General features: G+C 36.7%; 1 protein-coding gene across 1 annotated transcript in view; it reads left to right on the plus strand.

Annotated features, from left to right (window-relative positions):
• Positions 1–7,144, plus strand: part of LOC108378125 (uncharacterized) — a 7,248-nt gene extending 104 nt beyond the window's left edge. The window contains exon 2 of the mRNA XM_017634425.1: positions 5,593–7,144. Coding sequence (XP_017489914.1) covers positions 5,766–6,815 — 1,050 coding nt within the window. The 5' untranslated portion in view covers positions 5,593–5,765 and the 3' untranslated portion in view covers positions 6,816–7,144. The remainder of the gene's footprint in view (positions 1–5,592) is intronic.
• The last annotated feature ends 4,103 nt before the right edge of the window (positions 7,145–11,247 follow it).

Consider the following 11,247-nt stretch of genomic DNA (forward strand, 5'->3'; position numbering starts at 1 on the left):
TGGGGTCTTTATTAGAGCAGCAGAAGCCAAATCAACCAATTTTAGAATTTTTGTCTGTCTGTCTGTCTGTACGTTTGTTCGCGCATCACTCGAAAACGAATGCATGGATTTCAATGCAGTTTTCACCGATGTATTGCGAGAGGTCTAACTTAAAATATAGGAAGAAAAAAATTAGATAGCTGCGACCTTTTTGAAAATTGGAGTTTAAGTAAATTGATAAGAAAAAATGAATATTGCAATATGGGCGTCAAAAGAAAGAGGCTGAAGAAGGCTTACAGCCAAAACTACTTTTTTAGAGTTGCCACCTGTTTGAAAATGTACATTTAATTTAATTTATAAGATAAATTGAATATTGCAATATGGGCATAAAACTGAAAGGGGTTAGGAAATTATATTGCCGAAAATATTTTTAGGGATGGCTGCCACCTGTTTGAAAAATTTTATTGTATTAAATTGATAAAATAAATGAAATCTATATCTACATCTATACATATAATAAAATTGTAACAGGTCGATGTCTGTACCTTATAGATATTAAAGAAAAATTAATATGGTGGGTTTTTATTTAAGCTACAGAAGCCAAATAAACAATTTTTAGAATTTTTGAATCTCTGTCTGTCTGTATATTTGTATGCACATCAGTCGAAAACATGGAATTGAATGCAGTTTTCACCGTTGTATCGCTAGAGATTTAGCTTCCAATATAGAAGAAGAAATTAGAGAGTTGCCACCTGTGTTTAAAATTTCAGTTTAGGTCAATTGATACGGTAAAGTGAATACTGCAATATGGCTGTCAAAAGAAAGAAATTTACAAAGGCTTACAGCTGAATATGTTTTTGGGGAAGGTTGCCACCTATTTGAAAACTTTAATTTAATTTAATTGATAGCATAAATTAAATATTGCAATATTGGCATCAAACTAAAGAGGCTAGGAAATTTTAATGCTAAAATATTTTTAGGGGATTTGCCATCTGAAAAATTGTATTCATTAAAATTTGTAAAATAAATGAAATATTCTTGAAGCGGGTTTGAAAACTTTAATTCAGTTAAATTTATAATATAAACTAAGTGTTGCCATATGGGAATCAAACGAGAGTATTTGAGAATATGTTAAAGAAAAATTAATAGGGTTTATTAGATCAACAGAAGCCAAATATAAAATTTTGGTATGTTTGTCTGTATGTTTGTAAGCGCATCACGCAAATGCTAATGTATGGAGTTAAATGCAGTTTTCACCGATGTACATATTGCTAGAGCTTTAATTGAAAATATAGAATCAATTTTTTTTTTGTTTTAGTTTATCGTCGATCATTATTCCTAGGTATTTGAACGTATTAACTTTTTCCAGTGTGTCGTAGTTTATATTTAGAGTTAGCAACGGACCGTTCTCAAAATTTCGCCTTGATATAACCACAAACTTTTTTTTTTCTGTGTGGAAGGTTTTTCGCTAAAAAAAATTAAAACTTTTCGTTGTTGCTGCCAAAAAATTAAGAAATCTGAGACGTCACGTTTAACAATTTCATACAGTTCTCTTTACAATGTATTTCACTAAACTACTAAACGGCTGCACCGACTTGGTTCATATTTGGCAACACCTTGAAAATAAATATTCTGACCCAAAAATTTACTCGGTATGTAGCTCGAGATATTCCTAAAATTCTTATACAGACTGAAACGTAAAAAACCAATATATCTCTAAAACCAATTACGCTGGGAAACTGAACTTAGCACTGGTGCATATATTGCAAATGCATTGGAAAAGGAGCGTGGCTCCTTCCTTCCATACAAACTGAACTTCCCATATAGCTTATCTCTGGAACTACTTACGCTAACGTCCTGAAATTCTACACAGCTACATTTTTTATCAATACCGTACTTATGGCGAAAAGTGGTAATTATTGGAAAGACTGCATCGATATACATTTACGTAAACGCACAAGTATCACTCGATTGGGAACCATTTTCTCCTAGATTTCTAAATCCCATTGAAATATTGTAACTTTGTTTTTAGTTTTTAGTAAAAGGTAAAATTTATGTGAAAATTTTGAAGAATTTTTTTAAATTTTGCACAAAGAATGGAGCTTTGATTTTTCGGGTTTCGTTATAGACTGCCCTATATCTACATACCTATTTGCATAAAATGATAGCCGTTTTCGTTGTTCGGAATAAACTCAAAAACCACTGAATAGAGTTCCGTCAGATGGTCGGAGGTTATCTGACATACATATATTACATGCTACTAGAAAACTCGCTAGGTGGTGCTGGAGTAGAGTTATTTATAAAAATCGTATTTATTAACCGATTTCGTTCAAATTTTAAATGTGAGCTATGTACCTGTATGATGGAAAATTCTTTTGATAAAAATTTACCCAATTAGTGCCGCAGGAGTTAAGGTTGAAATTCATAACACGTATTCATTTTATGGTAAGCAATGGTTTTACAGAAAATGAACCCAATGGATGGCGCTGCAGCCGAAATGTATAGAAACCCCGTGGTTGGTCTACTTTGGCCCTATGTTTAAGTTATACGAATTTAGTTTTCAGATGTCTAAATGAAGGATGGGGTTAAGTTTGTAAAAGTGGTGAATTAACAAGGAAAGATCACCGTAGGTATATCAATTGCTCCATTTGAAAGATACTTAAGAGATCACACGACTCATTTAGCAATGTACCGGAAAACTTTTCATCCTATATGACAGCGAGGATTCTAGGCCCTCCTATAACAGAAAACTCACTTCTGTGCTCTTGAGTTTCTCTATAAGAACTTTTATTGGCATACGCATCGCACCAATGTTGTAGTTGCAAGATCATACAAAAAGATTACGCATGCTTGGCAGAGATCTCACGAGTGGAAATAAGACCATTGGTAAAGCTCATGACACCAAAAGGGATAGATATTCCATATGGTATCACAGCGTTACTATTATTGGCCTATGTGAGAGGAGGATACTGCACCTTAGTGGTTTCAACTTAAATCAAAAATTTTGACTTTACAGACTAATTTTGTTTTTAAACGCTCTTTTGCATTGGCCAACGAAAAGCTCTTATTAGGCGCCGCGAAGTAAGCGGGCATTGGCTAGTAACTGATAAAAATCTAAAGCTGCGATTCACCACCTTCGGGGGGACCCTCCAGCTCATAACAACAGTCCAACTCTGCGATTCACCACCAAAGGGACCCTTCAGAGGATAAGGACACATTAATAAAATAAATAAAAATTAGTTATGGCAAATCCTAATAACCTCGTCCGACCCCCATTGCTAAATACGACTCCCACAGCCCCTTCCCAACCAGTTACCTATAACCCTAACGAAATTAATATGGAACAACTAACGAATATAATAACTGGCGTGGTGACTAATATATTAAGACAAGAAGGACGAAACCTAGTGCAAGCCGCCCTCAACCCCAATGCAAATTTTACAAATATTACGGACGTGACCATAGACTCGACCCTAGCGAACAATATAACGGAACTAGACAAAATTCCGGACGTTGTGAGATGCCTACGGGAATTCTCAGGCAATCCGGGAGAGTTTAACTCCTGGAAAAAAGGCGTAGATAGAATATTGCAGATCTACGAGCCACAAAAAGGAACTCCAAAATATTATGGCATCCTTAATGTTATACGAAATAAAATCGTGGGCAACGCCGATATTGCCCTCGAATCTTATAATACACCGCTGGATTGGAAGGCTATTTCGAGATGCCTTACCCTCCAGTACGCAGATAAACGAGATTTGGGAACTCTAGAGTACCAGATGACCGCATTAGTGCAGGGCAACCTCACTATTCAAGAATTTTACCAAAGGCTGTATTCACACCTGTCACTTATTCTCAACAAACTCGGATGTATGGAAGTAGGTACAGAATCCATGCATTTGCTTACACGGACCTACCGGGACAAAGCCCTCAACACCTTTATTCGAGGACTAAACTGTGACTTGCCGAGACTTCTTGGCATGAGAGAACCGGTAGACCTTCCTCAGGCTCTCCACTTATGCTTAAAACTTCCGTTCAAACTACGCGCTGAATAATAATGGCCAAGTTAAGAAAATCCAAGATCTGCGGCCACCTCTTCCACCCAGAAAAATAAGTAATGAATTCTACCCACAACTGGGGTACATTCCAAGACCATACGTGCCTCCACATAATTTTATGGCTCACCAACGCCCACAACCTACTCTTAGTTACCGTAATTCCCCAAATTATAGGCCTCCGGCTCAACCCCCCGCTAAGACGCAACTTCCACGTCCAGAGCCAATGGATGTCGACTGCTCCTTGGATTCAAAAGCGGTCAACTACATGAATAGGCCACCACTTAATAACCAGGCCGGGAAAAGACCATCCAACTTTTCCCCACAAGTGCCTCTGAAGCAACAGAGGAACTTCCACATTGAGGCAGGTACTCAAGAAGACCAATACTATTTACAGGACCAACAAGACCAATATTATCCGCAAGATCAACAGGATTGGTATCCAACAGCGGAAGAGTAGGAAGCAGAAATTGCCAAAGAAGAAGGTGGACAATCAGTTCAGGAATACGCTGAACAAAATCCATCACAAGACGTTCAAGACCATATCGATATTCATCTTTTAGAATGAACAGTTCTTCGTTGCCGTATGTAGAGTGCAGAACGAAGAACGGAAAAATTCTGAAAATGCTCATCGATACCGGTTCGAGCAAAAATTACATCCAACCCTGCCTCGTGTCAAAACGAATTCCCAATGACCAACCATTTTTTGCTAATTCCATAGCCGGACAGATACAAATTACCCACCACACAGTTATTAATCTATTTGGCAGAAAGGACACGAATTTAAAACTATTTTTGCTCCCCACCCTAAAATCCTTTGACGGCATAATTGGAAACGATAGTCTTAAAGAGCTTCGTGCCACCATAAACATCCACGACGACTCCCTCACATTTGGCAATGGCATAAAAATAAAAATTAAACAACAACCTTCACCATCGGTTAACAAAATTTACGTAAGGATCGACCACATGACAGAAACGCAAAAACGACATATTGACCGCCTCACAAACAAATATCCGCACCTATTTACCGAACCAGATGAGAAACTCACCTACACCACTACTGTAGTAGGGGAAATTAGAACCTCTTCAGACACCCCAGTATACACCAAATATTATCCTTACCCCCTAGCAATGAGAGACTTTGGGAAACAAGAAATAGAAAATCTATTAAAAGATGGAATTATTAGGCCATCCCGTTCACCCTACAACTCGCCCGTGTGGGTTGTACCTAAGAAGTTAGACACGTCTGGACAAAAAAAATACAGACTCGTAATGGATTATAGGAAATTAAACACCCTAACAATAGCCGATAAATACCCAATCCCGGAAATCAACGAGGTGATCTCGCAACTGGGAAACAACACATATTTTTCTGTTTTTGATTTAAATAGTGGCTTCCATCAGATTCCTCTGAAGGAATCCGACATTGAGAAGACAGCTTTCATTGTATAACAAACAGGCATAAAAATTAATCCCACTAAAGTAAAAGCAATTCAAGAATTTCCATGTCCAAAAACACTAAAGGACTTGAGGGCTTTTCTTGGTCTATCAGGCTAAATTGATATATTGGGAACGGCATGGAAGTACTTAGCCGGATCTCCTGATCATGAAGATTTAAATATAATAACAAACAACTCAAATAGCTTAAATGAGAACAACAATAATCAAATAGTAATTAACCAGTTATTCGAGAAACGCATAAATATCATAACTTATATAGTAAACAAAATGTTAAACACGATAAGGAAGGACGACAATGTTCTAACGGAAATTTTAATAAATTTGCAAAATAGAATCAGGCTAATTAAGGAAGAGCTAATTAATATAAGGTATGCCGTTCAATGGGCAAAGCATAATATAATAAATTCAGTAATGTTAAGCAAGGAAGAAGTAGAATTGTCAATTAGTAAATTAAGAGAAGATGAAGTACCATTTAAAAGTGCCGAAGAAGCATTAGAACTGTCAAAAGTAAATGTATTTAGCCAAGATATGAAAATTGTATACATGGTAAAAATACCTCTAACATTAAAAGAAACATTTGGAAGAATTATTATACGACCTGTAAAAAGGATAAACAATATTGTAATAAAAACTGAGTATAATGAAATATTGAAAGGAAAATATACACTGTTTGGAATAAAAAATAAATGCGAAAGCTATAATGATGTAACCATTTGCAAGGAAACTCATTTGGTAGATTTAAGTAAAGATTTATGTGTAACTAGGATAATTAATAGTTTAAACTCAACATGTTCGACAACCAACGGCCATCACGTCCCTACGCTAGAAGAAATAAAACCAGGAGTAATATTGCTAAACCAGTTCAACGGCAAACTAGAAGCCGACGAGACATCCCAAGAAGTAAACGGAACGCACGTGATAATATTCTACAATTCAACAATTAAAATCAACAGTCAAACATTCAGCAATATTGAAATAAAGCCAATCGAAACCATCCCTGCAATACTACAGCCAATCCCGTTAGAAAATGACCACATAGAACTACTTTCCCTAGAAGCCTTGAAGGACCTGCATATCAACAATACCCATCGAATAAATTCCCTCAAAAAGGCAACCTTCTCTGTCGGAAGTCTAACTACGGCAGCATTCTTAATAATCATAGTGCTTCTTCTTTTTTTCTTAAGGAAACGATCCGTGAAAATCCAATATGTGGGAAAAGAAATAGTGAAGCCCAGCACAAGCCTGGAAGTCAATCCGTCAAGCGAAACAAACCACATTCCAACATACGTAAATCTCAACAACTCACCATTCTACTAATGATCGAGGACGATCATATTTAAAGGAGGAAGGGTTAACGCAACAGTTTCCAACAATCTCTGCAGAATTGACTTCTACCAACGGTCAGCAACTCCACACGCGCATCCGCACAATTGCTGACACCGCATTAACCAATTTGTTATTCCATCAGCAATAATAATTGGCACAACAACGATTGGGCAATATTCGGAATAGTGCATATGCAAGTGCAACGTGACTGATGGCCGATAGTAGGTTTAATTTAATGTTAAGAAACCAATTGTATTCAGTTCTAAGTTTAGACTCAATTAATAAAGACGTGGGGACGCGAGTCCCCACACTTTTTTAAAAATGCGTTATTTAATAAAATAACTTAACTTATATAACTATGTACATATGAACATATGAATAAACGATCACCAAAATACATACATACATACACATGCATGTATAAGCAAACGCAATTTTAACATGCGTTGGTAAAAACAACCACCACCTGCATAGCAATTCCCTAACTAGTTGGCGGAAGCGGCATTTACAAATTTCGGGTTGAGTGGAATGATTCACATGATTCCACTCTAGCAAAGAATATTGTGGATCAAACTCCGTTGAGCTGAGGATCAAACTTGTTGGGGATGGTATGAGTATGATGAGGGCATCGTATTCATATGGAGGGCAACTTGTGCACATAAATCAATGTCGTTGTGCATATGCGTATATCAGAGTGGTGGCGTTTCGCTGATTTAGACGTACTTATATGCAAAAAATGCTGAGTAGCGGGGAACCTCAAAATAGGCACTCTTTGCCGATCACTGGTGTGAAGCAGGTACTTACTTACTTGTTTATTCAAACGATCCAAGCGCTCCGTTCTGATATAGAGTTCGGAATATGCCATGCAATTACGCTGAGGTTGAGCGGACTTTAGCGCAATGAAAATCTATAAAGACTAAGCAAAGAAATAGGATAAAAATAAAATTGCTTAAATCACTTTTAAATATTCGGTTCTCTCTGAAAAAATTGGAAAAATATTGTCTCATTTTGAAATTCCTGCTGATCTCTTAAAAAGCATAGATTCATGTGATGTTGAAAAAATGTATAGTCAACAGCAGAAGGGGAGGATATACTTTTTCTGAGATTTGTGTTTATAAAAAAATATGTGGAAAATGCAATGTGTTACAAATACAATTCAATTGTTTGCAAAGCGATATTTGCAATGTAAAATATAGTATAACATAAAAAAATATTTAAAAAGTTTGCATTTTGCAAATTTATGTATTAGTAGAGTCGGCTTTTTTAAGCTCATAGCTTTTTTAATTACAACCGTCCGGCAGCACTCAATCGTATAGTGCAGGTTGTAGGTAGGGTCGAATATAACAAGAAAATAGTTTTCTTACAGCCCCTGGACCCTTACATTTGAATTAAAAAACCTTTATTTTCGTAATGAGTGCACCAATCTATACATAACTTGACTATCTTTTATTCGATTTGAAGAACCAAATATGTATTGGAAAGAGGATTAATAGAGGACAAATTCAGAATTATGGCCAGACCTTCTGGAAGCAAAAAAATAAAAAAATTGCAAGGCAGAGCGGGATCGCCTGCGCAAATAAAGTATGTATTACAGACGCCGAGTAAAATCGCAACCGTTTGCGCAATCACCAATTAAATGTGACTCCCACCCAAATAGAACGTCAAATCGAAAGAAATAACTCCATCGCAAATATTGCGCCAGACACATTACAAAAAGAATTGCAAGGGAAATCCGCGAACCAAACACGCTGCTGAATCGAATGATGTCCAGAACAACATCTCGGGGCATATTGCTACGGTGCACTTTGTGTGTGATGTGATGAAAGAAATGTTCGTAAAGGTATATGAATAATTTTGTATTTTAATAAAAGTGAATGTGCCAAACCATATTGTCATGATATTCTCTGCATTTAAAGTGTAAAACTTAATTTGCGAGTTATTACCAGGGCTGGAAAAAATATACCAGAAAACAAGTAAAAAAGTCTAGGTTCGGGCTGAGCCGAACATTAGATACCCGGCGCAAGTATTAAATATACATAGTTTTTTCACCTTTCCGAAAACTACCGCTACATGGTAAGGGTGATTCTAATCCTATTTAAAACATCTTCGATAGAACGTTCAGTAAGACATAATGAGATCAACTTATATAGTTAAGTGTGTATCGCGCCCATTATTTAAAATTCCATAATAATGTTTTTTCTTTTCAAGGGATTGCAGTTCGTATCAATTTTCAGTAAATTAGCGTCCTTTAATTTCGAAATATCGAACTTTGAAGCATTTCTGAAATTTACCGTTATATGAAAAGTGGGCGTAATTTTTGCCCGATTTCAATTATTTTTAACGCTTTGCTTTTATGTGGCAAGCACCAAGGCTAACAACTGTGCGAGAAATTGGTTCAGCGGTTACCAAGATATACATGTAATCATAAATGGGCGTGGCTACGCCCATTTTTCCTAAAATTTATAATATTCTTATTTAACATCTTAAAATCATTGCAAATATCGACTTTCAGGGAATAAGCTTCAGCAGCTACAAAAATATCGAAGTTTTCGTATTTCTGAAAACTACCGTTATATGGGAAGTGGGAGTGATTACGATCCGATTTCGCCCATTTTCAATACCAACCTACCATGGGTAAAGGGCAATCAACATACCAAATTTCTTTGAGATATCTCAATTTTTTCTCTAGTTATCGTGTATACGGACGGACGGACGGAAAGACGGACAGACGAAGAGATAGACATGGCTTAATCGACTTCTCTTTTCATTCTGATCATTTACGTATACATTTGTCTATATCTATCTCGATTCGTTTTGCCTGTTACAAAGAACCGTTATGTGAACAAAGTTATAATACCCTTGTGCACAAGTGCGCTCGGGTATAAATACTGAAAACAAGCGCTATAAAAAGCTCGATAAATTACCAAAATACGCTCTTAGATATGCCAAATCAATGAAATTTTATTTATTTTTTTCAATATTTTTCAATAATCTCGGAATTGCATTATAAAATATCATAATAATAATAATAATAATAATAGATTGGCGCTTACACATATGTTAGTATTTGGCCGAGCTTCTCCTCCGATTTGTGGCGTGCGCCTTGATGTTGTCACACAAAGCGGAGGGACCTACAGTTTTACGCCGACTCCGAACGGCGATTGTATTTTTATGAGAAGCTGTTTTTCAAGGCAGAAATACACTCGGAGGTTTGCCATTGCCTGCCGAGGGACGACCCCTGTTAAGAAAAAACCTTTTTTCTATAAAATATCATGCCAGCAAATAATGTACCATTTATATTAGCAATTGTGGTATAGCCAGGGCTCGAATCGTAACATCCGAAATCGTAACGGCTCGAAAACCAAACGAAAGAAAATGATGTGATACCTCAGTCGTGTAAGCTGAATGGGATAAAGAGTACGTTTACGTATGATATAATCCGAAAAATGTGTTCTTACGTGACAAGTGATACGATATCGTATGTGACGATTAAAGCCCAGGGTTTCTCGCCAAAATACGTTTAAGTGTTTTGGAATATATGTATACATATTTGTGTTCAACATTTGGTATTGCTCTTTCAAGCTGGTAGCAGATCATAAGATATTGCATGCTAAAGGAAAATTAAAAGAATGGAAAGCTTTCCCAAAAATGTACATGTGTAGGAAATGTTGTCAAATACGCAAAAATAAGTACGTAAGTCTTAAAAAAAACTTGTGAAGTAGGGATGCTGCGATACAAGTAAATACAAGTAGGTACTCAATACTTTCATCTTGAGACCAAGTACTTTTGGCAACGATACTTTCACCAAATACAATAAGTAGGTATCGGATAAAAGCCCTGCAGGGAAAGCTACCAATTGTGAACCAGAATGCTACCAGTTTGCGTTTCAGCCGAACTAGTTCACGTTGTATCCTTTTTCAATGTTAGCGACTGGTATTTTTAACATGGCGGTGTCATAGGAGAAGTCAATTGTCCGCTCCTGCATCAGCACGCTACCGGTGGAAATACTACTAGCATCTCCCCCGTGAGAAGCATAAGTACCCTGCAAAAATCGCGCCTACTCCATGCATGCGTGTAAAGAGTACTCCCTAAGGACCAAAGAGTACTCCAAAATTAACCACAATTCATATAAAAAATATGGTCCAATTAACATTGCGATGTCCTAGGGCAGGACCATATACTCCATCCCTGCATTACATCAGAGTAGCACAAAACTACTCCAACATATTAACAATGGCATTGTTGTTATATTTTTTCGTTTGTACACGCTTTTGTTCTTCACTTCTCAAATGCTTTTTCGAAATTAATAAAAACCAAGACAAAAATTAAAAATTACATGTTGCCTCTGACGGTATTCGAACCCGAACATGCTGGGAGCTAAGAACTAACAGCGAGCATCTCTACACGTTCAGCTACAGCCAGA

Source organism: Rhagoletis zephyria, unplaced genomic scaffold (genome assembly GCF_001687245.7).
Source record: "Rhagoletis zephyria isolate East Lansing unplaced genomic scaffold, Rhagoletis_zephyria_1.1 Rzeph_scaffold_00113, whole genome shotgun sequence".
NCBI lineage: Eukaryota > Metazoa > Arthropoda > Insecta > Diptera > Tephritidae > Rhagoletis > Rhagoletis zephyria.